At 36.3% G+C, this 22,743-nt stretch overlaps 1 protein-coding gene across 1 annotated transcript; it reads right to left on the bottom strand.

Moving 5' to 3' along the window:
- Positions 1-283: 283 nt before the first annotated feature.
- Positions 284-1,989, bottom strand: LOC114394635 (spermidine hydroxycinnamoyl transferase-like). Its single transcript, XM_028356287.1, has one exon. It carries the CDS (start codon positions 1,885-1,887, stop codon positions 526-528), a length of 1,362 nt encoding a protein of 453 aa, XP_028212088.1. The 5' UTR covers positions 1,888-1,989; the 3' UTR covers positions 284-525.
- Between the last annotated feature and the right edge of the window lie 20,754 nt (positions 1,990-22,743).

Here is a 22,743-nt window from a genome sequence, read left to right as displayed (position 1 = left end):
ATAACAACATTTCCCATTTCCTTTTTTATTCCTTTTCATTTGTTGCATTGTATTCCATCTCTATTTAAAATACCAGTCAAGACATTACCATACTGTCTAAACATGAATCTTGTTTAAAATAATTACATTTAGAAATTCTCTCAAAAAGAAGCTCTGCACACCTAGCACACTTCCACTAGCAACACCTCTGAGAAGCACTTTCTTCCTGACCCATATATAATGAAAGAAAAAAACTGAACGTTGCAACTTGTTAGGATCGTCTCAAAAGAAAAATAAAAAAGCATTTTCTACTAGCCCTTGTTAGGATCGTCTCATTTTTCAGGTGACGCCACCATCAAACATATACTTAATAGTTAATAAAGAAAGAAAAAACTGAACGTTGCAACTCTTAAACAGTAACTAATTAAAAACAAGTAAACTGACTTTAACATGCCCAGAAACATAAAAAGTAAACAATCTGCAAAAAGTAGTAGCAATCCCAAACACAACACAGCTAACAGGATATTTCATAGCTCCATATATGTGCTATAATGAGGATACATACATATCCGCGTAGAACAACTTCTTCAAAAGTTGCAATTGTGCTGTCTCGAAATTAAGGTAGACAACAACACCGTCTCCATCTGGGCTTGGAAAAATCCCTACCCTATCAACTTGTTGAAACACATGTGCTAAAGTGAATTGCATAGGCTTTCCCCAACCAAAATCAGCTTCATACACTGGCATGTTCATCCAGCTTGTGAGGAGAATGTTATGATCCCTAGCATACGCCGGTTTTGTACCGTGTCCTTGTCCCATGAAAAAAGCCCTAATGTGATCCACTTGCTCTTGCCCTAAACCAACACTTAATTGTGACTTTACATACTCACCCGTAACCGCGTTAACTGCTTCCCTTATCTTTTGAGCAGCATAACCTAATGGCTTTGATATGATATCTCCCTCATAACATTTAGGTGTCATTGTTCTTGCCAAAGCATTCCCAAGATAATTCTCAGGGATTGGTGGAGTCAGTAACCTATTGCGAAAATTAACACTAAACCGAACTATAGTTGGGTGGTTTGAATTGGAATTCTCACCAGATTCAGCACGAGCCTTAGATGCACATCTCCATATATGAGCAGCAATAGATTCAAATCTGCTATAAGGTCTTGCCCCTTCTCTTGAAGGTTCATCATTAGCCTTCTTCTTTAGCCTCTCCACTTGGCTTGACTTGAGTTTTAACAATGCACCGCTCCATCTTGCATTCTTCTTTTGCTCTAATTGTAGTACAGGCTTCAACTCTGGTTGATCAACGCGTTGTGATGATGGCTGGTGTGGAAATTTGAGTAGTGTTCGATCGAGAAAAGGAATTTCATTAGGGTTTAGTTCTTCTCCTCGAGCCAGCTTTGCCCATCTATTCATGAACTGAGTGAGGCCGGTTGCATCAGTCATAGGGTGAGAGATAACAACTCCAATGGCAAGGCCTTTACCACAATGGAACCTTGTGAATTGAAGTAGTAATAGGGGAATCTCCTCTATGGGTGGAGTATAATCAATATCTGGAACAAGTTCCTCGGTCAACTTTGAAGGTGAAAAGTCTCCATAATCATCAAGTGTGTGTGAGGTTTTAGCTTCAATCAATGTCACTCCCTTTGCGTTACAATCCACTTCTATGCGACCACTTTTTGTCAAGCTGAATCTGCCAGCGAATGGATAGTAGTACACCAAAAGCTTGCTAAGAGAGTTCCTCAATCTCTCAATGGTGTTGCTGTTGGGATTTGCTTCGTATATGTAGACATTGGCTACATGACCTAGGACACCGATTTGGTCACTATCGGATAGCCATGAAGGATCCTTTGGAGTTGGTTGATTAGGAGTGACATTGTAAGAACCCACAATGGTTACCATTTTTGTGCTTGAACCTTGAAGACTTGAATGTGCTTGAGGCTGCTTATATGCTTCATCCCTTAGTGAGGCCACAATGGTTACTATTTGTGTGGATTTGAATTTTGGGGATAAATTAAGTTGCAAAAATAAATGATTGTGTGTGACAAGTGGGCGTGAGTGGGAGAATCTGGAGGTGCCATGTGGGTGACCTATTCTATTTTTAATATAAAATATTTAACAAATTATAACCATTATTCTTAGAACATTAGTTAAAAATTAGAGAAACAAATTTATTAAGTATGCAAAATTGTACCCTCTATAATTTTTCTTTTACTATTTTATAATTTTTATAATAAATATTTTTTCTTTTAGTTCCTTAACTAATATCTTAAATACATTTGTTTAGTAAAATCTTAAAAAATTATATGCAAGGTACACGCTCAGTTATTTTAACGTTAATGTGCGTTTGCTTGAATGCAAAAGAAATTAATTCAATAGGATGACACTTTTTTAAAATCCTAAAAAATTATATGCGACGCTTAGTTATTTTAACGTGAATGTGCGTTTGCTTGAATGCAAAAGAAATTAATTCATTAGGATGACACTTTTTTGGTCCAAACTCTAAGGTGATGGCTACCGTGAAGTAACAGGAAAGTGAAACACCCATGGAGCATTATAATTTACCTGTAATATCAGGTCACTAACTGGAAGAAAACATAATAAAGAATTAAAACGTTTTTTACTTAAAAAATAAAATAAAATAAAAAGATAAAGCATAGTAAAGTGGACAAGTTTATCAGGTATCCAGTTTGTTCACTAAAAAGGAAAACTTGTTAAACCGGTAATTTTTTAAATATATTTGAATATATTTTTTTATAATAAAAATATTCCTTTTCCCCCTCTAATTTTAACAAAAATTCAAAGCACTCTCCACAAAATAAGGGGGAGAATTAAAACTGGTTTCCTACCGACATGGTATTAAACCTCAAAGCACCTCTCCACAAAATAAGGGGGAGAATTAAAAAAACAACAATCACCATCTAATTCAAGCGCATCCTTTCCAATTTACTCCAAGATGAAACCCATTAATTCCCAGTACAACAAATTATATAGCAAACATATGTGGATCAGATTACGCGTTGTCAGATCTCATAGCACTAAGAAAATTTGTAGTATTGAGTTTTGAAGATTTGGGTCTTCAAGTTTTGGGCTTTGTAGATCTAGATGAACTCAGATCTAGAAGGTTTTGTTTTGTAGATCTAGAAGAGCTTAGATCTTCGTGCAGGTCCTCCATATGTGGATAGTGTTGGAGACGTCGACAGAGGAGATCCAACTGCACTGGGGAGAAGCACACCACCATGACGGTGTAGGTATGCTCGCAGTGGATGGAGATTTGAAGTGGGCTTGTAGAGCAAGCGTTGATGCTACACTACTAAAAAAAGATGTTTTAACATTGTTAAATCTAAGTCGGGGTTTTTTAAAAATCGATGTAGAAAATAAGGGGTGGCATTTTTGAAATTAAATCCAACTTTTTTAATACGGTTATATAAAACCCGTCTTTGAAATTAAATCCTTTATTGCTTCTAACCTCCGTCCGTTGTGCTTCTCGTGCCCTCGATCTATTGCTTCTTGTGTCCTCTTCCCGAAAACTCCAAGAACAATGAGAAGGATCATCACACCCCAAATCAACCAAAAGTCCCAAACTCATTTAGGGAAAAACCAGGTCGAGAGAACTCCACAACAAAAATGTTCATAACTCTCAAATCACAAAGTCGAAGAAGGTATTTTCCTCTTGCTTTTATTCATCTTCTTTTTTGTTGAACCACAACCACCATAATCAACAGTCGGCGCCTCCATTCATCTTCGACCTTCCAACCATCGCAACACCACCAAATTCGCACTACCACCACCATCCAAACACCACCGCTTCTGCATGTTGCCACCATCGACACCACAACCACCCAAACACTATCACAACTGGGCGCCGCCACTGAAGTGATGCCAGATCTGTACCCTAAACCCCCTTCATGCAGTAGATCTATTCCCTAAACCAGGAGTGCGCTTAGTGCCCAGTTCACTCTGCAAATCCGCTTCTCACTACATTTCCTATTCTTGTTAAATTTTGTTTTATATGTACATGTATGGCCAGAGAAATTGGAAGTTAATCCTAGATTCTCACAAAGATATATTTGATGAGAGAACTGAAGTAAGTTTCTAAAAATTTGTTGATATTTATTTTCATTTTGAACTTACGCCTTTAATTCTGATGAATTTTTTTTCAAGTTGATTTGAAGGACTAGTGGAGAAACATGATGCAATGAAAATGAATCAGAATATGCATATCTCTTTGAGTGTTTTAGAGAGGTAGCAAAAGAAGAAGGTGGTTGCTTCAACGGTTTTGGGGAAGGAATATGTGAGGAGGAACAATATAAGGAACAAGGAGTTTAGTTCTAATGGAGTTTTTGAAATGGAGGAGGCAGAGTAGTTCCTCTACTCTATGCTGGGGGATGATTCTGATATTAACTTGGCTGTTGTTAGAGACGTTCTTTTTGAGTATTTTCTGTAGTCTACACTATCTAGCTATGCTATATACAAATGTGCACCTCCAAGAAATACTATCATATTCATCAAAGTAAAATGACTTATTTGTCCTGCATTCCCTCACTATTGGAGCATATGATTGTTGTACTCTAGTTTTATTCATGTAGAAGTCTCTTTTGTTTACTATTAAATGAAATACTGAAATTTATTTATTTATTTTATTGTGAAATTTATCTTTTTAATTTTGCCTTTCCTATGCTCTATCGTTGCTTCAAAGACTTGCATGAGACGATGTTGTTTTAGGCTATAAGCTTGTAGTGAAATTTTGAATTTATGTTGAATCAAATTTAATCCAGCATTTTGGACAATCTTGTTCATGGATTGGTGAAATAGTAGGGGCGTCCCCTTGATCACTATTTAAAAAATTGATGAAAGTAATGAAATAAAATATACTTTTTTCTGTATTTTCATGTTGATTATTCCTACCAAAAAGTACAACAAACCTAAGGTGTCCCATATAAGTACCTAAGTTTGTATTGAAACTAAAAATAAGAACAAACCTACCTAATGAGTCCCTATGTACATAAATCTTGAAGATGTTGGGTGCATGAGTGATTTTATAAAAGAGGATTGCACCACTCAAAACATTCATCATACCACCTATTTTAGGGATTTGGTGCCTAATAATACCTATTTTGGGCACCAACAAAGTACAAGGATTTAAGCTCTTGCGAACTAAACCCTCATCCAACAACTCATTTACTTAAGGAATAAACTCAAGCCCAAGAGATGTGACAATGCTAACAAGTGTCTTTTTACAAAGGAGAAAATGTGGAGGTTGTCTAAGAGGGGAAGTTTCTTTAATGTTTGTCTTTATTGTAAAATGACTTTCCTTCTTAGCTAACCTCTTGGAGGAGACACTTACCTCCTTACACTAACCATTAATGGTTGTCCTTCTTCTTGGGGGTAGATTTTTTCACTAGATTCTTCTCCTTTTGCTTCTTCACTTTCACTAGAGGAAGGTGAAGTAGTAGCCTCATCTTGGCTACTATAAATGTCTTGGCTCCTCATAATCATGGTTTTCTTGGTGGGGCATTGAGATGTAATGTGTCCTATTTCCAGACATTTAAAGCACTTTATAGAGCTAGTCTTCTCTTGCATACTAGCCTTAGGGGGTTGCTTTTCTATTATCTTCCCCTTATCATCTTTGGGCTTAGAAGGTGCTGCCCCTAAGATGCCTAGACCTTGGTTTTTCTTTGGATAAGAGTGAGAGCCATAAGATTTTAAAGTAGACTTTCTTTTAAGTTTTTGCTTTACCCTTATTTCCCAATCTAAGTAAGCCTCTACATTGTCCTTCCCATAGAAGTATGGGAGGTTAATGTTAGCTTCTTGAGGCTTTCTTTCATTTTCTCTCCTATGGGAGTGAGGTCTAAGATGTGACCTATGCCTTCTTTTATAATAGTCACGAAGTTCTTCACTTAGGCTCTTGCAAGAGTTATGACTACTATAGGAGGCATGCTTTCTTTTCTTAACTCTTTTAGTATTTTCCTTCTTTCTTCTTCCCTTATTTGTTCCCTCTCATCTTGATTTATTTTTACCCTCTCTTTTCCTTTTTCTTTTCTTTCTAGTTTTTCTTTCCATAACTTGAGGGAACTCAACTCATCTAAGATTCTAGATAAAGGGTCCTTATGACTAGTACCCTCACCATTAACACTAGATGAATGATGACTCACGTTGGTTCCTAAGTTGTGGTTCTTTCTTGTTGGGGGTTTGAAAAAAAGGTAAAAGCTAGGGTTCCAAAAGAACTCAAGATAAGCGTGATAAGCAAGAAGAAAGTATTATGCAATAACAAGATAAGCTAGGTGTAACTAGTAAAGAAAATAAGCTATGAAAGTAAGCAACAAATTAAAGTGAAAGAAATGTAAACTAGACAATTCTTAAGAGTGTTTGGATGACCTCATTTAAGGTTCCCAACAAAACACTCACTATCCTAAGGAAAAATTGCCTAAAATTATTACACACAAATGGAAGTAGCGTGACCTATTAGAGGCTCCCAATTTACTTCCAATGAAAGGCCTTTTTGTTACAAAATTCAAAAGCAATGAAGGTAAGTAAATTGTCAATTAAAAAATTACAAAAAGGTCCTCAATTTTGGTGGTTGTTCTCTCTTTGGTGATTAACTAAATTTGGAGTGCTTCTTAGTCCAATAGCTCTTAAGGTGGTTGGCCCCTTGCTTCTTGACTCAAATTCTTAAAGGCATGACACCAATCCTCCTTTGCAATTTCCTATATGGCAACTCACAAACAAGGAAACAAAGAGACAAGCAATAACCAAAGACAAAAAAAAAATGAAATGAAAGCTAAACCAATATAGTTTTATCAAGACAAATTTTCAAGGATTATTCAGCAATTAAAGCAATGACAAGCACATAAAATCAAGCTAGGACTCAAAGAGAAACCTAGAATGGCTCTAGAGTATAGTAAAAAAAACTAAAAAAATAAGACTCAAGAAACCTCTAATTTTGGAACTTGTTTTCACACTAATTTTCAATTGAAATTTCAGAACTATGATTGGTATAAAATAGGCACAAATTATAGAACAAATTTCGAGCCAAAACAACAAGCACCCTTCCTTTTCACTTTTTTTTTTAACACTGATTTTCCTGCCGACTTGTGTGATTTTTCATATTTTTTCCTTTTATCCAAATCACTTGGTTCTTTTTTTATATTTTTTTTCCAGATGTCTTGAAAATTCAGTAAACATTTCACCTCAAAATTCATAGTGACAAATTCCCAATAATTTTTATAAATACTTATGTTCAAGCTGCAAGTACTAGCGATGTCAACCTAGAAATCAAGAGTAGTGTTTATGTTGCTTAAGGCTTGGATAATTACAATTTGTGTTTGCTTATGCTCAAATGTCTTGAATAACACAATTCAATAGAGTTTAAGACTTATTTTGATTCACAAATCCAGCAACAACTCAGCACCACAACTCAATTTCTTCATAGGCATCATATAGGAAACTTAGAAAACAAAACAAAGTCCAACAACAAGACTAGGAATTGATTTAGAACATGTTATGAACTAAATAACACGCATGAATTAGACTCAAAATTCAAAAGATAGGCTAAGTATGACAAGAATACATGAACAAATGTATCTAGAATTCAATCAACAAAATAAAAATTCAACACAAACTCAGAACATAAGGTGACAATTATTATGACTAAACATGACTCTAAGACAACATGGATTAAGTGATTTACACTTAGATTTTTGTGTTTTTTTTCTAATCAATATTTTGGAAGAAAATTTAGATCTAAAGGTTCAATACAAGAAAATTATGATTGCAAAATGATAGAACCTAAAATCAACACAAAAACATGATTCAAGAGTAGATCTATAAAATTTGAACCATAGGAATGCAAGAACAATTGTAGATCTAAGATTTAATCGATTTATTTTTTTGAATCTAATATAAACAGTACCAAACCACAGGACAATGGAGGATATACATGGAGAATAAGATGAAGAACAAGGAATTAAAGTGAGTTGACCAAACAAAAAGATAGAGGAAGCAAAAGAACATCACCTAGACGAAGATGCTCTTGATACCACATGATGTAGCTCCATATAGAGTTTGTAGGCCTTGGATCTTCTTCATTAATGGAGTCCTTTGCTTCTTGAAGTTTAATGACAGTAGAATGGAGAAGGAAGAAAGATGATTGGAGATGCCATTTCAAGGAGAAGATGAGTCAAGAAGAAGCTCACTACCATAGGAAGCCATGGATAAGAGCTTGAAGGTACGAAAAGATGAGTGAAGGGAGAGGGAGAGAAGGGGCACGAAATTTTGTGCCTCAAATGAGGCCTGAAATTTGAAGTGTAATTCTCAAATGATCAAAGTTGAAAAAATGCACACACATGGCCTCTATTTATAGCCTAAGTGTCATACAAAATTGGAGGGAAATTTGAATTTCTATTCAAATTTCACTTGAATTTGAAGATGAATTTGTGGAGCCAAAATTTCACTAATTATGATTAGTAAATTTTAGCTATGGTTCAGCCCACTAATCCAAGATCTGTAGAAGTAAAACTTCCAAGATTATTTTGATGATGCCAAAGATTTTTAAAAAGATACATTCAAACAAGATTAAAGAAATCAAGAAGATTCAAGTGAAGATTCAAGAGAAGACTCAAGATATGCAAGAACTTCAAGAAAAACATCAAGATAAGTATAAAAAGAATTTTTCAAAGAAAAGATTGAATATCACAATTTGTCCAAAAGAATTTTTCAAAGAAAAATCTTTTACCAGAGTTTTTACTCTCTGGTAATCGATTACCATAAGGCAGTAATCGATTACAAGAAGCCCAAAATAGTTTTATAACTATTTTACAAAGTAGTAATCGATTACCATGGGCATGTAATCGATTACCAATGTTTTTGAACATTGAATTTCAAATTTCAAGAGTCACAACTTGTGATAAAACATTTTCAAACTTATGTAATCAATTACACAACATTTGTAATTGATTACCAGTATTTCTAAACGTTGGTTTTCAAATCTAAACATGAAAAGTCACAACTGTTGATGTGTAATCGATTACACTATAATGGTAATCGATTACTAGTGACTGGTTTTGAAAAATTGCCAAGAGTCACAACTTTTAAAGTGACTAGTTTTTGAAGAAATTTCCAAGAGTCACAACTTTTTTAAAGTGACTGGTTTTGAAGAAATTGCCAAGAGTCACAACTTTTAACATGGTTTCTTCAAGAGCCATCAAATGGCTATAAATATGTGACCATGGCACGAATTTCAACATGATCATTCTTAACATCTTTTTCAGAGTCTTTGTTCAACACTTGCTTTGTCAAGAAAAGTTCATTGGGCAAAAACTTGTGCTATTCTTTTTTCTTCCTCTCCTCCATTCTTACAAAAAGCTTTTCAAGAGACCTACTCTTGGTGATTGTTTTCAAGAGAAGGTCTTCTTGGTTACAAACATTGGACACAAGGGACCAACATTCCTTGGGTTCATTGCAAGAAGCATGATTTGTTTCTTGGTTGATCACTGGACAGAAAAGACCAATGTCTTTTGGGTTCATTGCAAGAAGTGGGTATAACTTCTTGGTTGTTATCACTAGACACAAGGGACCAACGTTCCTTGGAGTTCATTGCAAGAAGTGGGAATAACTTCTTGGTTGTAATCACTGAACACAAAGGAGGGAAGTCCTTTGTGGTTCATTGCTTGTAAAAGGATTTTACAAGGATAATGAAAATCTCAAGCGGGATGCTTGGGGACTGGACGTAGGCATAGGTTGTGGCCGAACCAGTATAAATCCGGTTTTGCATTCTTTTTTCCCTTAATCTCTTTTACTTTCTGTTGTGTTTATATTTCTTTAAGTTTACTTCTCCTTATTTGTTATTCGAGTAACTTATAATTAAAGAAATAATTGAATCAAGGGAATATCTAAGAAAGGAAAATTTTCAATTAGTAATAGTCAACGAAATCTTAATTCAACCCCTCCTTCTTAAAATTTCTGAGGCCACTTGTCCAACAAGTGGTATCATAGCAGGTTTCTTGTAGAAAGTTTAAAAACTTCAAGAAATATGGCCTCAGGAAATTTCTTATTCCCAAAAGGAAATTCCATCAATAGGCCTCCTATCTTTAATGGAGAGGGTTACCACTATTGGAAAACTTGTATGCAAATCTTCATTGAAGCAATAGATTTAAACATTTGGGAAGCCATAGAAATAGGACCTTATGTACCCACCATAGTAGATGGAAGTTCAACAAGTGGAAGTACAACAATTGAAAAACCTAGAGATAAATGGTCTGAAGAAGATAGAAGAAGAGTTCAATATAATCTTAAAGCCAAAAATATCATTACTTCAGCCCTAGGAATACATGAATATTTTAGAGTCTCAAATTGTACAAATGCGAAGGAGATGTGGGACACACTTCAACTCACACATGAGGGCACAACTGATGTTAAGAGATATAGGATTAATACTATAACCCATGAATATGAACTATTTAGGATGAAAACAAATGAAAACATACAAGATATGCAGAAAAGATTCACTCACATAGTTAATCATCTTGCTTCACTAGGAAAAACATTTCCAAATGAGGATTTAATAAATAAAGTTCTAAGATGTCTAAATAGAGAATGGCAACCAAAGGTAACTGCCATTACTGAATCTAAACATCTATCTAGTATGTTTTTTGCCACATTATTTTGAAAAATTGCAAAAACATGAGATAGAATTGCAAAGACTTAATCAAAATGAGAAAGAGCAAGAAAACGTATGCTCACTGACCAAGAATCATGAAAGTGACCAAGAGGAGCCCTCAAATAAAAAGTGGTACATAGACAGCAGATGCTTTAAACATATGACGAGAGATGCCTCAAAGTTCACAACTATCTCTCCTAAGAAAAACGGACATGTAACCTATGGTGACAACAACAAAGGTAAAATTCTTGGAGTCGGAAAAATAGGTATGAACTGTAGAAGCAAAGCTTCATGGTGAATCAAAGGTGATTCAAAGGTGTTTTGATGATAAAAATGATGATAACAAAAGATGATGACAAAGGTGATGACAAAAAGCTCAAAGATCAATCAAAGAACAACTCAAGTGACTCAAAGATCAATCAAAGAACAACTCAAGTGAATCAACAACAATTCAAGAGTTCAAGATAAGAATCAAGAAGAATTCAAGACTCAAGAAGAAAGTTAAGAGTCAAGAATCAAGATTCAAGGTTCAAGATCTCAAAAATCAAGATCAAGATTTAAGAATCAAGAGAAGGCTTAATCAAGATAAGTATAAAAAGTTTTTCTCAAAAATTGAGTAGCATATGATTTTTCTCAAAGCATGTTTACCAAAGAGTTTTTACTCTCTGGTAATCGATTACCAGATTGTTGTAATCGATTACCAGTAGCAAAATTGTTTTGAAAAAGTTTTCAAATTGAATTTACAACGTTCCAATTAATTTCAAAATGTTGTAATCAATTACAATGTTTTGGTAATCAATTACCAGTCCCTTTGAACGTTGAAATTCAAATTCAAATGTGAAGAGTCACATCCTTTCACATAAAAGCCTTGTGTAATCGATTACACTGATTTGGTAATCGATTACTAGTGACTGTTTCTGAATAAATCAAAAGATGTAACTCTTCAAAAAGGTTTTGACTTTTTCAAATTGGTTTTAAGTTTTTCTAAAAGTTGTAACTCTTCTAAATGGTCCTCTTGGCTAGACATGAAGAGTTTATAAAAGCAAGGCTTTGATTTGCTTTTAAAAATATCATTCATTTCAATCTTGAACACTTATTCATACAATCCTTTACAAGCCTTGAATCTTTTTGAACGTCTTCTTCTTCTTTGTACCAAAAGCTTTCTGAAGTTTTCTGGTTTTCCAAACCTTGAAAACTTGTGCTATTCATCTTTTTCATTCCTTTCTCCCTTTGCCAAAAAGAATTCGCCAAGGAGTAACCGCTTGAATTCTTTTTGTGTCTCTCTTCTCCCTTTTCCAAAAGAACAAATGACTAACCGCCTGAATTCTTTTGTGTCTCCCTTCTCCCTTGTCAAAGAATTCAAAACGACACAGTCTGAGAATTCTTTTGATTCTTCCCATTCCCTAATACAAAAGTGTTCAAAGGACTAACCGCCTGAGAATTCTTTTGTATCCCCATTCACAAAGTATCAAAGGTTTAATAGCCTGAGATCTTTGTCTTAACACATTGGAGGGTACATCCTTTGTGGTACAAGTTGAGGGTACATCTACTTGGGTTTGACTGAGAACAAGAGAGGGTACATCTCTTGTGGATCAGTTCTAGTGGAGGGTACATCCACTAGGGTTTCAAAGAGAACAAGGGAGGGTACATCCCTTGTGGATCTTTGCTTGTAAAAGGATTTTTACAAGGTTGAAAGAAATCTCAAGGACCGCAGGTTGCTTGGGGACTGGATGTAGGCACGGGTTGTTGCCGAACCAGTATAAAAACTCTTGTGTGTTTGTTTCCTTCTTCCATTCTCTTTTACTTTTCACTGTGCATTTAATTTCCGCTTTTACTTTCTGTTAAGTGTCTCTTCTACTCCTCATTCTCTTAACAATTTAGTAAAAGCCTTAGAAGAGTAATTTTTTAATTAGTAAAGGTTTAGGAATAATTAATTCAACCCCCCCCCCCTTCTTAATTATTCTGAGGCCACTCGATCCAACATGATCTCTTCAACCTCTATTGAAAATGTTTTACTTGTTGAAGGGCTTAAGCATAGTTTGCTTAGTGTTAGTCAATTATGTGATAGAGGTTATAAGGTATCATTTGATTCTCAAAATTGTGTCATTAAACATGAACATGATAAGGATATAGAGCATGTAGGATTTAGAGAAAATAATGTTTACATGCTAGATTTAAAACAAAAATCAGACGATAATCAATGTTTTCTTAGCAAAGACAATGATCCTTGGCTATGGCATAAAAGGACCGCTCACATAAATATGGAACATTTAAACAAATTAATTTCAAAAGATTTGGTTGTTGGCTTGCCAAGACTAAAATTTGAAAAAGATAAACTATGTGATGCATGTCGAAAGGGAAAACAAACTAGAGCATCATTTAAATCCAAAAACATTGTTTCAACTACTCAGCCTTTACAATTATTACATATGGATTTGTTTGGTCCATCTAGAGTCATGAGTTTTGGTGGAAGTTATTATGCATTTGTCATAGTTGATGATTATTGTAGATATACTTGGACATTGAACATATTTATTTCAAGCATTTAGGAAACTTGCAAAAGTTATTCAAAATAAGAAAAATCTCAAAATTATTTATATAAGGAGTGATCATAGGGGAGAATTTGAAAATAAAGAATTTGAAATGTTTTGTGATGAATATGGCATTGAACATAATTTCTCTGCACCTAGGACTCCTCAACAAAATGGTGTTGTTGAAAGGAAAAATAGATCCTTAGAAGAAATAGCAAGAACCCTATTAAATGATACTCCTCTTCCAAAATACTTTTGGGCGGAAGCCGTTAACACTGCATGTTACATCCTAAATAGGGCTTTAATAAGACCCATCTTAAAGAAAACTCCTTATGAATTATTCAATGGTAGAAAACCAAACATTTCACATTTACATGTCTTTGGTTGCAAATGTTTTGTATTAAATAATGGAAAATAAAAATTAGGAAAGTTTGATGCCAAGACAGATGAAGGAATCTTCCTTGGTTATTCCTTGCATAGTAAAACATATAGAATATACAATAAGAGAACTATGAATATTGAAGAATCCATTCATGTTTCCTTTGATGAGTCTAATGTTATTTCTCCAAGAAAGGATGTGTTAGATGATGTTTCAGATTTCTTAGAAGAGATACATACTCATGAAAGGGATTCTAAAGGAAAAGAGATGAAAGCAATGAGGATTCTCAAGACTACGAAACTCAAGCAAACGATGATCTTCCAAAAGAGTGGAAAGCTTCCAGAAATTATCCTTTAGACAACATTATTGGTGATATCTCTAAAGGGGTAACAACTAGACACTCTCTCAAAGATTTATGCAATAACATGGCATTTGTTTCTATGATAGAACCTAAAAACTTAAAAGAAGCCATAATAGATGATCAATGGATAGTTGCTATCCAAGAAGAGTTAAATCAATTTGAGAGAAATAATGTTTGGGAACTAATTGAGAAACCACATAATTACCCCATTATAGGAACAAAATGGGTATTTAGGAATAAGTTAGATGAACATGACATAGTCATTAGAAATAAGGCTAGGTTAATTGCAAAAGGATATAATCAAGAAGAAGGAATAGATTATGAAGAAACTTATGCTCCTGTTGCAAGACTATAAGCCATTAGAATGCTCTTAGCTTATGCATCTATTATGAATTTTAAGCTTTATCAAATGGATGTTAAAAGTGCCTTTTTAATTGGCCTAATTCAAGAAAAAGTATATGTAGAACAACCCCCAGGTTTTGAAAATTCAGACAAGCCAAATCATGTTTATAGATTGAAAAAGGCACTATATGGTTTAAAACAAGCCCCTAGAGCATGGTATGAAAGACTAAGCAAATTTCTCAAAGAGAAAAACTTTTCTAGAGGAAAAGTGGATACCATTCTATTCATAAAGAAAAAGGATGATGATATTCTTTTAGTTCAAATATATGTTGATGATATTATTTTTGGATCCACTAATGATTCTCTGTGCAAGGAATTTTCTCTTGATATGCAAAGCGAATTTGAGATGTCAATGATGGGAGATCTAAACTACTTCCTTGGGCTACAAATTAAGCAAACCAACGAAGGCATATTTGTCAACCAAGCCAAGTACTGCAAAGAACTGATCAAAAGATTTGGGATGGAAAATTCCAAGCACTTGGCCATACCCATGAGCACTGGTCGTTACTTAGATAAAGATGAATGTGGTCAGTCTATAGACTTGAAACAATATCGAGGTATGATTAGATCTCTTCTCTATTTATCTGCCAGTAGACCAGACATCATGTTTAGTGTATGCATGTGTGCCAGATTCCAATCCAATCCCAAATAATCACACTTGAGTGCATTAAAAAGGATTATTAGATATCTCTTAAGAACTATTAACCTAGGATTATGGTATCCTAAAAACTCTACATGCAACTTAATAGGTTATTCTGATTCAGATTTTGCTGGATCCAAAACCAATAGGAAAAGCACTAGCAGAACTTGCCAATTTATAGGATCTATTCTTGTCTCATGGCACAACAAGAAGCAAAATAGTGTTTCTTTATCCACTTCCGAAGAAGAATATATTTCTGCAGGCAGTTGTTGTGCACAAATCTTATGGATGAAGCAACAATTGTCTGATTATGGAATTATTCTTGATCACATACCCATTAAGTGTGACAATACCAATGCCATTAATCTATCCAAAAACACAGTACTAAATTCTAGAACAAAGCATATAGATATTAGGCATCACTTTTTAAGGGATCATGTTCTTAAAGGCGATTGTGTTTTAGAATTTGTAGATACTAAAAATCAACTTGCTGACATCTTCACCAAACCTCTCCCAAAGGAAACATTCTTTGCCATTAGAAGAGAACTTGGTCTTTTAGTTGCTAGTGACTTAGATAAATAGGTGTTCATTCTATTTTTGTCTTGTTGCTATGTTTGTTAGCATATGATATATGTTTATTATTACATCCATGAACTTTGTTTTTTCTTTTTTATGTTGCCAAAGGGGGAGAGAAAAATGGGTATTTTAGAAATCAAGATATTATATTTACTAAGTTTTTAAATTAAGCATAAATTCAAAAAGAAAGGGGGAGAAAGAGATGAGTGAACGATAGATCAAATATTGCATATATTCTCTTGATTTCAGGATTTGTCATCATAAAAAAGGGGGAGATTGTAGAAGCAAAGCTTCCAAGATTATTTTGATGATGCCAAAGATTTTTAAAAAGATACATTCAAACAAGATTAAAGAAATCAAGAAGATTCAAGAGAAGACTCAAGATATGCAAGAACTTCAAGAAAAGCATCAAGATAAGTATAAAAAGAATTTTTCAAAGAAAAGATTGAATATCACAATTTGTCCAAAAGAATTTTTTAAAGAAAAGGGCCCTATACCTGGGTTCATGGGAATTTAAGGAGTGGAGGTGAATCTATCATCATGCTAGGTCTCCGACTTGCTTGATAATAGTGAAACCTCGTCTAGAGCTTTCTCTCTTTATAATGTGTTGTCGCTGGTATTCCATACCGCCACAATATTATTATCTTGAGTGATGATACCTCTAGAAAACAGCCGTGTGAGTTATGAATTGTTGGGGAGTAGTTATTAGAGACCCCTAGATATTGTCCTATAGGTTCCCAAATAGGGGCAAAGAGCAAACACGCTCCGTGCCATTCGTTCTCATGCATTTTTTTGGTAAATAGCACTAGTTTATAGTTTTGCTAGTGATGTTTGGTTTCTTTAGAGTAATACGTAACCTTTTTAATACTACGCTGTGGCGCCATCATGCCTAAAACGTAGCATTAAAGTTGGATCTCTGCAGTCTCGTATGTGTGAATTACCCCTTTGTGTTGTTTTCTTTCAGTTTCATGCATGCGCATCTGCATCATACCGTCACACATGCATTGTATGTGGGTCTCGTCTTTTGTCATGGGAGGCCGGAAGATCCATATCGTCTCCTTAACTGCACACATGGGGCACTGCGCCCCCCAAATGCGCAGTAAGGAGAGATGATTTTCCGAGCTCTCGTGTCCGTAAATGCATTCATATCATGCATCGCATAAGCATCTCTTCATGGCATCATAATGAACATATCGTTCCTGCATTTGTCCGTTATCATATTCCAGCCTCACATTTTGCATGAGTCATTGCATCATCATGCATATGCGTTCACTGTCTTTTTGATCTACAAATTGCATACCTTTTGTTCTACATGTTTGCTCATACATGATCCTTGTGCCTTCCTCTACAAAACAAAAACAAAAAAGGGAAGCATGAAAATTCATGATGCATTCTTAGTTGCATGTGTTAGGTACCCTGAGCCAACCATGTTGGGATCATAAACCCATTTCTAAAAAATTGAGCATGGTACCTAATGCGTGGTTAATTAAGAAAGGATGTCTCTTCTGGCATCTCAATCTCATAATTACATTTTCCATGCATAGCATGCGTATTCTCGAGTCTTTCATCCCTATGAAATGTTGTTGAAGTATTGGCGATCAAAATTTCCATTCCCCGGGTTATGGGGTTGAACCAAGCTCGTGCTTTTACGAAAAGGTTCATCGAGTCAAGTTGAAGTATGGAAGTAACCATCTTGCAAAAATTGGGGCAAAAGATGGATCGGGTTACATCGCTGCTTCGTCTACTGCCAAACACATTTAGGACTGTTAATGTCCTTGTTACTTCCAGTTTCACCTTGACGAAGATGTCATGGACCATGTTGAAAATCTAAATTGATTCGACCCTGTCGCAACCTACCCTTCGGCGGGAGGGCGACGCGTGACTCGCGGGATGCGTGTTCCACGAAAGGAATACGCGCGGAGTCGCCACCAACGTTTATTTGAGGAAAACGTCGGAAAAACCGGAAAAGACGCGATCTACGAACTTTTAAGTGAAAGGCTCGGGAGTTGTATTTACGCACGGGGAAGGTATTAGCACCCCACACGTTCGTCACAAGGGACGACAGCCTTTAATCGAATGTGCAAACATGACTTTGATTTTTTACGTTTCCCTTTTATGTCCTCATATCCTTTATACCCTTTTTATATTTTTCTCTTTTTGTGGTCGACAAGGGTGTTTCCCTTTGCTCCTACGTATTCCTCAATTGCGATGAGGAAATCAGACCTACGTAGTTCTTTCTTATCAAGTGATTCTTTTTTACTTAAGAGGTGATCATTTTAAGGCGTTGGACCTTAAAAATGACCCATTTTACTTAATAAGAAATTGAAATGACAAACTTCAAAAACCTATTTTTTATGGACGAGCTTGACTAGGCGAGTTGATTTTAGCCTTAGTTTCACTTTAGTTATTAGTCAATTTGATTAAGAATGAGAAATCCCAAAGAGAAAACGTCTGATTGATTTTCCGCTTTATTTTACTAAAAGATGTTTTTTTGATTATTATATTATTTTTACCTCTTTTTTTTATTTCCAACGTGGTTACGGCACGACCGAACGGTCGGAATTTATTTTAACCGAAGTTAACGGATAATACAATTCAAACGATCGGTGGAAATTTATTTTATTTTTAGTTTAAGCGAGAAATGACTTGAATAAAATGGCTTAAGCACGTCAAAAGGGGGTATAAAAAGTAAATGAAATGAGAATAAAAATACACGAAACACAATGTGGACCACCACGGGTACATAGAATGAATCGAAAAGCTTGGTTCGAGGTACTTACCCGTTGAAGATCGAAGAACGATGAAGAACGAATGAAGAATGTCGAAGAATGGTCAAAACCTTTGCGAAATTCCTCACGGAAAACGTTACGGAAACGTTTCGGAAGCGCCTCAGCTTAGATTTTCTTCACGGAAACAATTTTTCCAAGCAAATTCAAAAGAGAGAGAAGTGCCTAAGGGGCTGAACCCTTTTCTTCTTCACTTCCTCCCCTATTTATAGCAAAATAGGGGAGATGGTTGCCGCCCAGCTTGCCCAGGCGAGCCAGGTTGCTTCCTCCAGAAGCAACAGCCTTCTGGAGGGCCCAAGTGGGCTTGGTTGCTATTTGCACCCCCATTTTTACTAAGTACACCCCCCTCTGCGTTTTTTTGGTGATTCTTTTTTCGTAAAGTTACGGAAACTTACGAATTTCGTAACGATACTTGTTTTCTTTCCGTAATGTTACAGAACCTTGCGGATTACATAATCATCCCCTTTTGACTTACGGAATGTTACAGAACCTCACTAATTATGCAACGATGCTTCCATTTGATTTCCGGTGTGTCACGGAACCTTTACGGATTATGCATCAATATTTTCTTTTGTTTTTCGGCATGTCCCGAAATTTCAAAAATTGCCTAATGATGGGTGCTAAGCACCTTACAAGGACCAAACAAAGGTCACATGTCATCAAGCAAAGGTCCCCGGACGAAATTAGGGTATGACAGACCCCATATCCTGCGTAAAGATTTGCAATACTTCAACTGTGCATCATTCGCATGCATTCATGTTGTTCATTGAATTCTTTCCTTGAAAAAGAATTTAATCATTGTTATAAAAAAGAAAAAAGCATGCTTTACGGTGCCCTTACCGAACCTGTGCTAGAGCTAGAGTAATGGGTAAAGCGGAGGAGGTACAAGAGTAGATGGAGGCCGACATGGAGGCCATGAAAGAGCAAATGGCCGCAATGATGGAGGCCATGATGAGCGTGAAGAAGATAATGGAAGCCAATGCGGTTGCAATTGCCGCTACCAGTGTTGTTGCTAAGGTGAACCTGATGTCCCCATCCGACATCAACCAGATGAATCATCCAACCTCAGATATGGTAGGCAAAGATTTGGGAAGTACGGGCGGCCCCCATGATGTGCAAATTCAAAATGAGCACGCCTTCCCGCCATATGGCTTGCCTCTCAACTATAAGCCACCCAATATGGCGTACGCTCCCAATAAGAATGTCAATAACTCCACTCCTATACCCATTGAGAGCCAACAACCCCAAACTGATCATGCACATGTCTCTTAAACTGTGGGGGAGACACATGAAATTCCCCATCACAATCTAGCCGACTTCGAGCCTTGGCTCGGATATGCCATTGAAGGGCAAGCAGTTGGTGGTATACCCCTTGAAAACACTTCGGAAGGCCCTCAGTATCACCCCCAGCTACACCTCTTGCATTCCACAACAAGTAAAAACCCTCGTGCTATGGCAGAAATGGAAGAGTTGGATCATTTAGAGGAAAGGCTCAGGACCATTGAAGGAGGTGAAGATTATGCCTTTGCTAACCTAAAGGAGTTGTTCCTAGAACCCAATATCATCACCCCTCCCAAGTTCAAGGTGCTGGACTTTGACAAGTACAAGGGGACTACTTGCCCCGAGAACCATCTAAAGATGTATTATCGGAAGATGGGGGCATGCGCAAAAGATGAGGAATTGCTGATACATTCCTTCCAAGAAAATCTTACTGGGGTAGCTGTTACCTGGTACACTAACCTGGAACCTTCTCGAGTCCACTCTTGGAAGGACCTAATGGTTGCCTTCATTAGGCAGTATCAGTACAATTTTGATATGGTTCCGGATAGGATGCAACAACAGAACATGTGCAAAAAGGGGCACGAATCTTTCAAAGAATACGCCCAAAGGTGGAGAGACCTGGCAGCTCAAGTGGCACCTCAATGACGGAGAAAAAATGATAATGATAGTAGACACATTACCAGTATTCTACTATGAAAAGATGGTGGACTACACACCTTCAAGCTTTGATGATATGGTCTTCACCGACGAAAGGATCAAAGTGAGTCTGAAAAAAGGCAAATTTAGTCATCCTGCTTGGACGAATGAGAAAACTGGGGCAAATGAAGAGGGTGAGAATGAGGGACAAGCCCATGCTGTGACTGCCATTCCTATACAGCCAAGTTTCCCACCAACCCAACAATGTCATTACTCAGCCAATAACAAACCTTCTCCTTACCCACCGCCCAGTTATCCACAAAGGCTATCCCTAAATCAACCACAAAGCCTACCTACCGCACTTCCAATGACAAACACCACCTTTAGCACAAACCAGAAACATCAACCAAGAAATGAATTTTGCAGCGAGAAAGCCTGTAGAATTCACCCCAATTCCGGTATCCTATGCTGACTTGCTCCCATATCTACTTGATAATTCAATGGTAGCCATAACCCCAACCAAGGTTCGTCAACCTCCTTTTCTCTGAGAATACGACTCGAACGCAACGTGTGTTTGTCATGGAGAAGCCCCGTGGCATTCCATTGAGCATTGTAGGGGCCTGAAGCGTAAGGTGCAAGGTCTAATTGATGCGGGCTGGCTGAAATTTGAGGAGAATCACGTGTAAATCCTGACATTGATAAGAGATGTCACACATGGGGCAATTTTGAAAGCTGTTGTTAGATGTCTCTAATGACTTATAAGGATTTTCAAGTGCAAGCCATTGGTCAGTTTGCTCAAGCGACCTGTGCTCCTGAGTTTGGACTTCCAAGACCGTTCAATCATAGATTACTCGTCTTGCACGTTGGTGGGGGTGCCGTAAAACAACGAGTAAAGTTCAAAACAAATAAGTTCCAAAATAAAAAAAGAGGGTTCAAAAAGAAAAAGAAAATAAACATTTGATTGACTGTGTTTTTCAAGACGTTCATGTGACCTCATTTTATTATTCCGGAAAGTCTGTCTTTTAGAGAGAAGCGAGTTATCAAGAATAGGATGTGGGACAAATGGCCTCAGTTACCTTAAGAAAAAGGGGGTTAAATTAAGATACAAAGACTATTCCCCAATTAAACTTTCACTCTCTCTTTTCGGATTAACAATGCACACAGGGACAACCCTTCCCTTGTGTTCAAGAATCCCCTACAACAAGAGACCCACGGTCTCTTAATCCCTTTTCAGAAATAAGAAGAAGAGAAGAAGAAATTTCTCTTAAAAGAGATGGATTGTAAAATGAAGATCAATCAAAATTCCTTATTAAATATGCAAGTGGTTGACCAAGGAATCTTTTTGAGAGGATAAAACATTTCAGTTCAGAAAAAATCTTAATCTTTTGAGAGGATAAAATTTTTGGGCAATGAAAACTCCCTTTAAGTTCGTGTTTCCAAGTCACCTTCGATGGCCATTCATAAACCATTTGAATAGATGTGACTCCTGGGAATTATATTCTGAAAATCCCCTCTGGTAATCAATTACAAGACTTGTGTAATCGATTACACGTTATAAATTTTGAATTCAAATTTCTAGTGACTGTTATAAACATTTTCAACTGCTGGTAATCGATCACCAGAGAGCAAATCTCAATTTGAAATGATAGAATTCTTTGGTCAAACCTTTTGTTTGGAAACTTCTTCCTAAAGATTCTAGAGATCAACTTGATCATGTATCTTGATTTTTCTTGGATTCTTGTCTTGAATAAAAGGCACTTGATCCTTTAGCATTATCAAGACATCAAAACATCTTGCTTCTACATAGGAGTCATTTGACTTAAATCCATCAACTGAAAAATCCTTCAACTATTTCTCGTCCTTGGAAAATTCTTTTTTTGCAAGAATCAATTGCTTCTTTCATTCTTCCTCACTATGAGGTTGTGAAGACAAGACAACAATTGGTACCTCAAAGCCTTACACTGGGGCAATGAAAGGTACCATGCAAAAACCTCAAGCGAGCCTGGGGGCAGATTAGAAGTTCTCACCCGATGGGTTCCCAGCTACAAGGTCATGACAAAAGATAACAATTGGTACCTCAAAGCCTTACACTGGGGCAATGAGGGGCATCGTGCATGAGCCTCAAGTGAACATAGGGGCAGATCAAAAGTTCTCACCCATCGATATTTTTAAACAAGAAAAAAGGGGGGGGGAGGGGACAAACCCTGGAATTTTAAATAGATTGATTAAACGTCAAACGGCTCCATTGTCGTCACTCCAAAATGGTCAAGTGACTAAATCAAACAGAATATACACTCTGAGGGAGTTCCCGGAGAGATTTGCAAAAGATAGGATAAGGTTGCATGAATTATCACCTTTTTCAAAAAGACAGTCAATCTGTGTTTTCCAAAAAAAAAAATTAAATCAAAATAAAAATCACGAAATAGGGAAAGAATGTCATGAACATTGTACAACTTTTCATTGCATTGCATTGTTTCATGTGCGGTCAGCATTACCAAATTTCACAACA

The sequence above is a fragment of the Glycine soja genome, chromosome 18, assembly GCF_004193775.1.
Source record: "Glycine soja cultivar W05 chromosome 18, ASM419377v2, whole genome shotgun sequence".
NCBI classification, from domain to species: domain Eukaryota; kingdom Viridiplantae; phylum Streptophyta; class Magnoliopsida; order Fabales; family Fabaceae; genus Glycine; species Glycine soja.
The sequence above is the reverse complement of the archived record's forward strand: the minus strand, read 5'-3'. Positions and strand labels throughout refer to the sequence as shown.

Bases quoted from the DNA above. Each gene is read 5' to 3' on its own strand.
- LOC114394635 (XM_028356287.1), bottom strand. From the start codon at position 1,887: ATGGTAACCATTGTGGGTTCTTACAATGTCACTCCTAATCAACCAACT.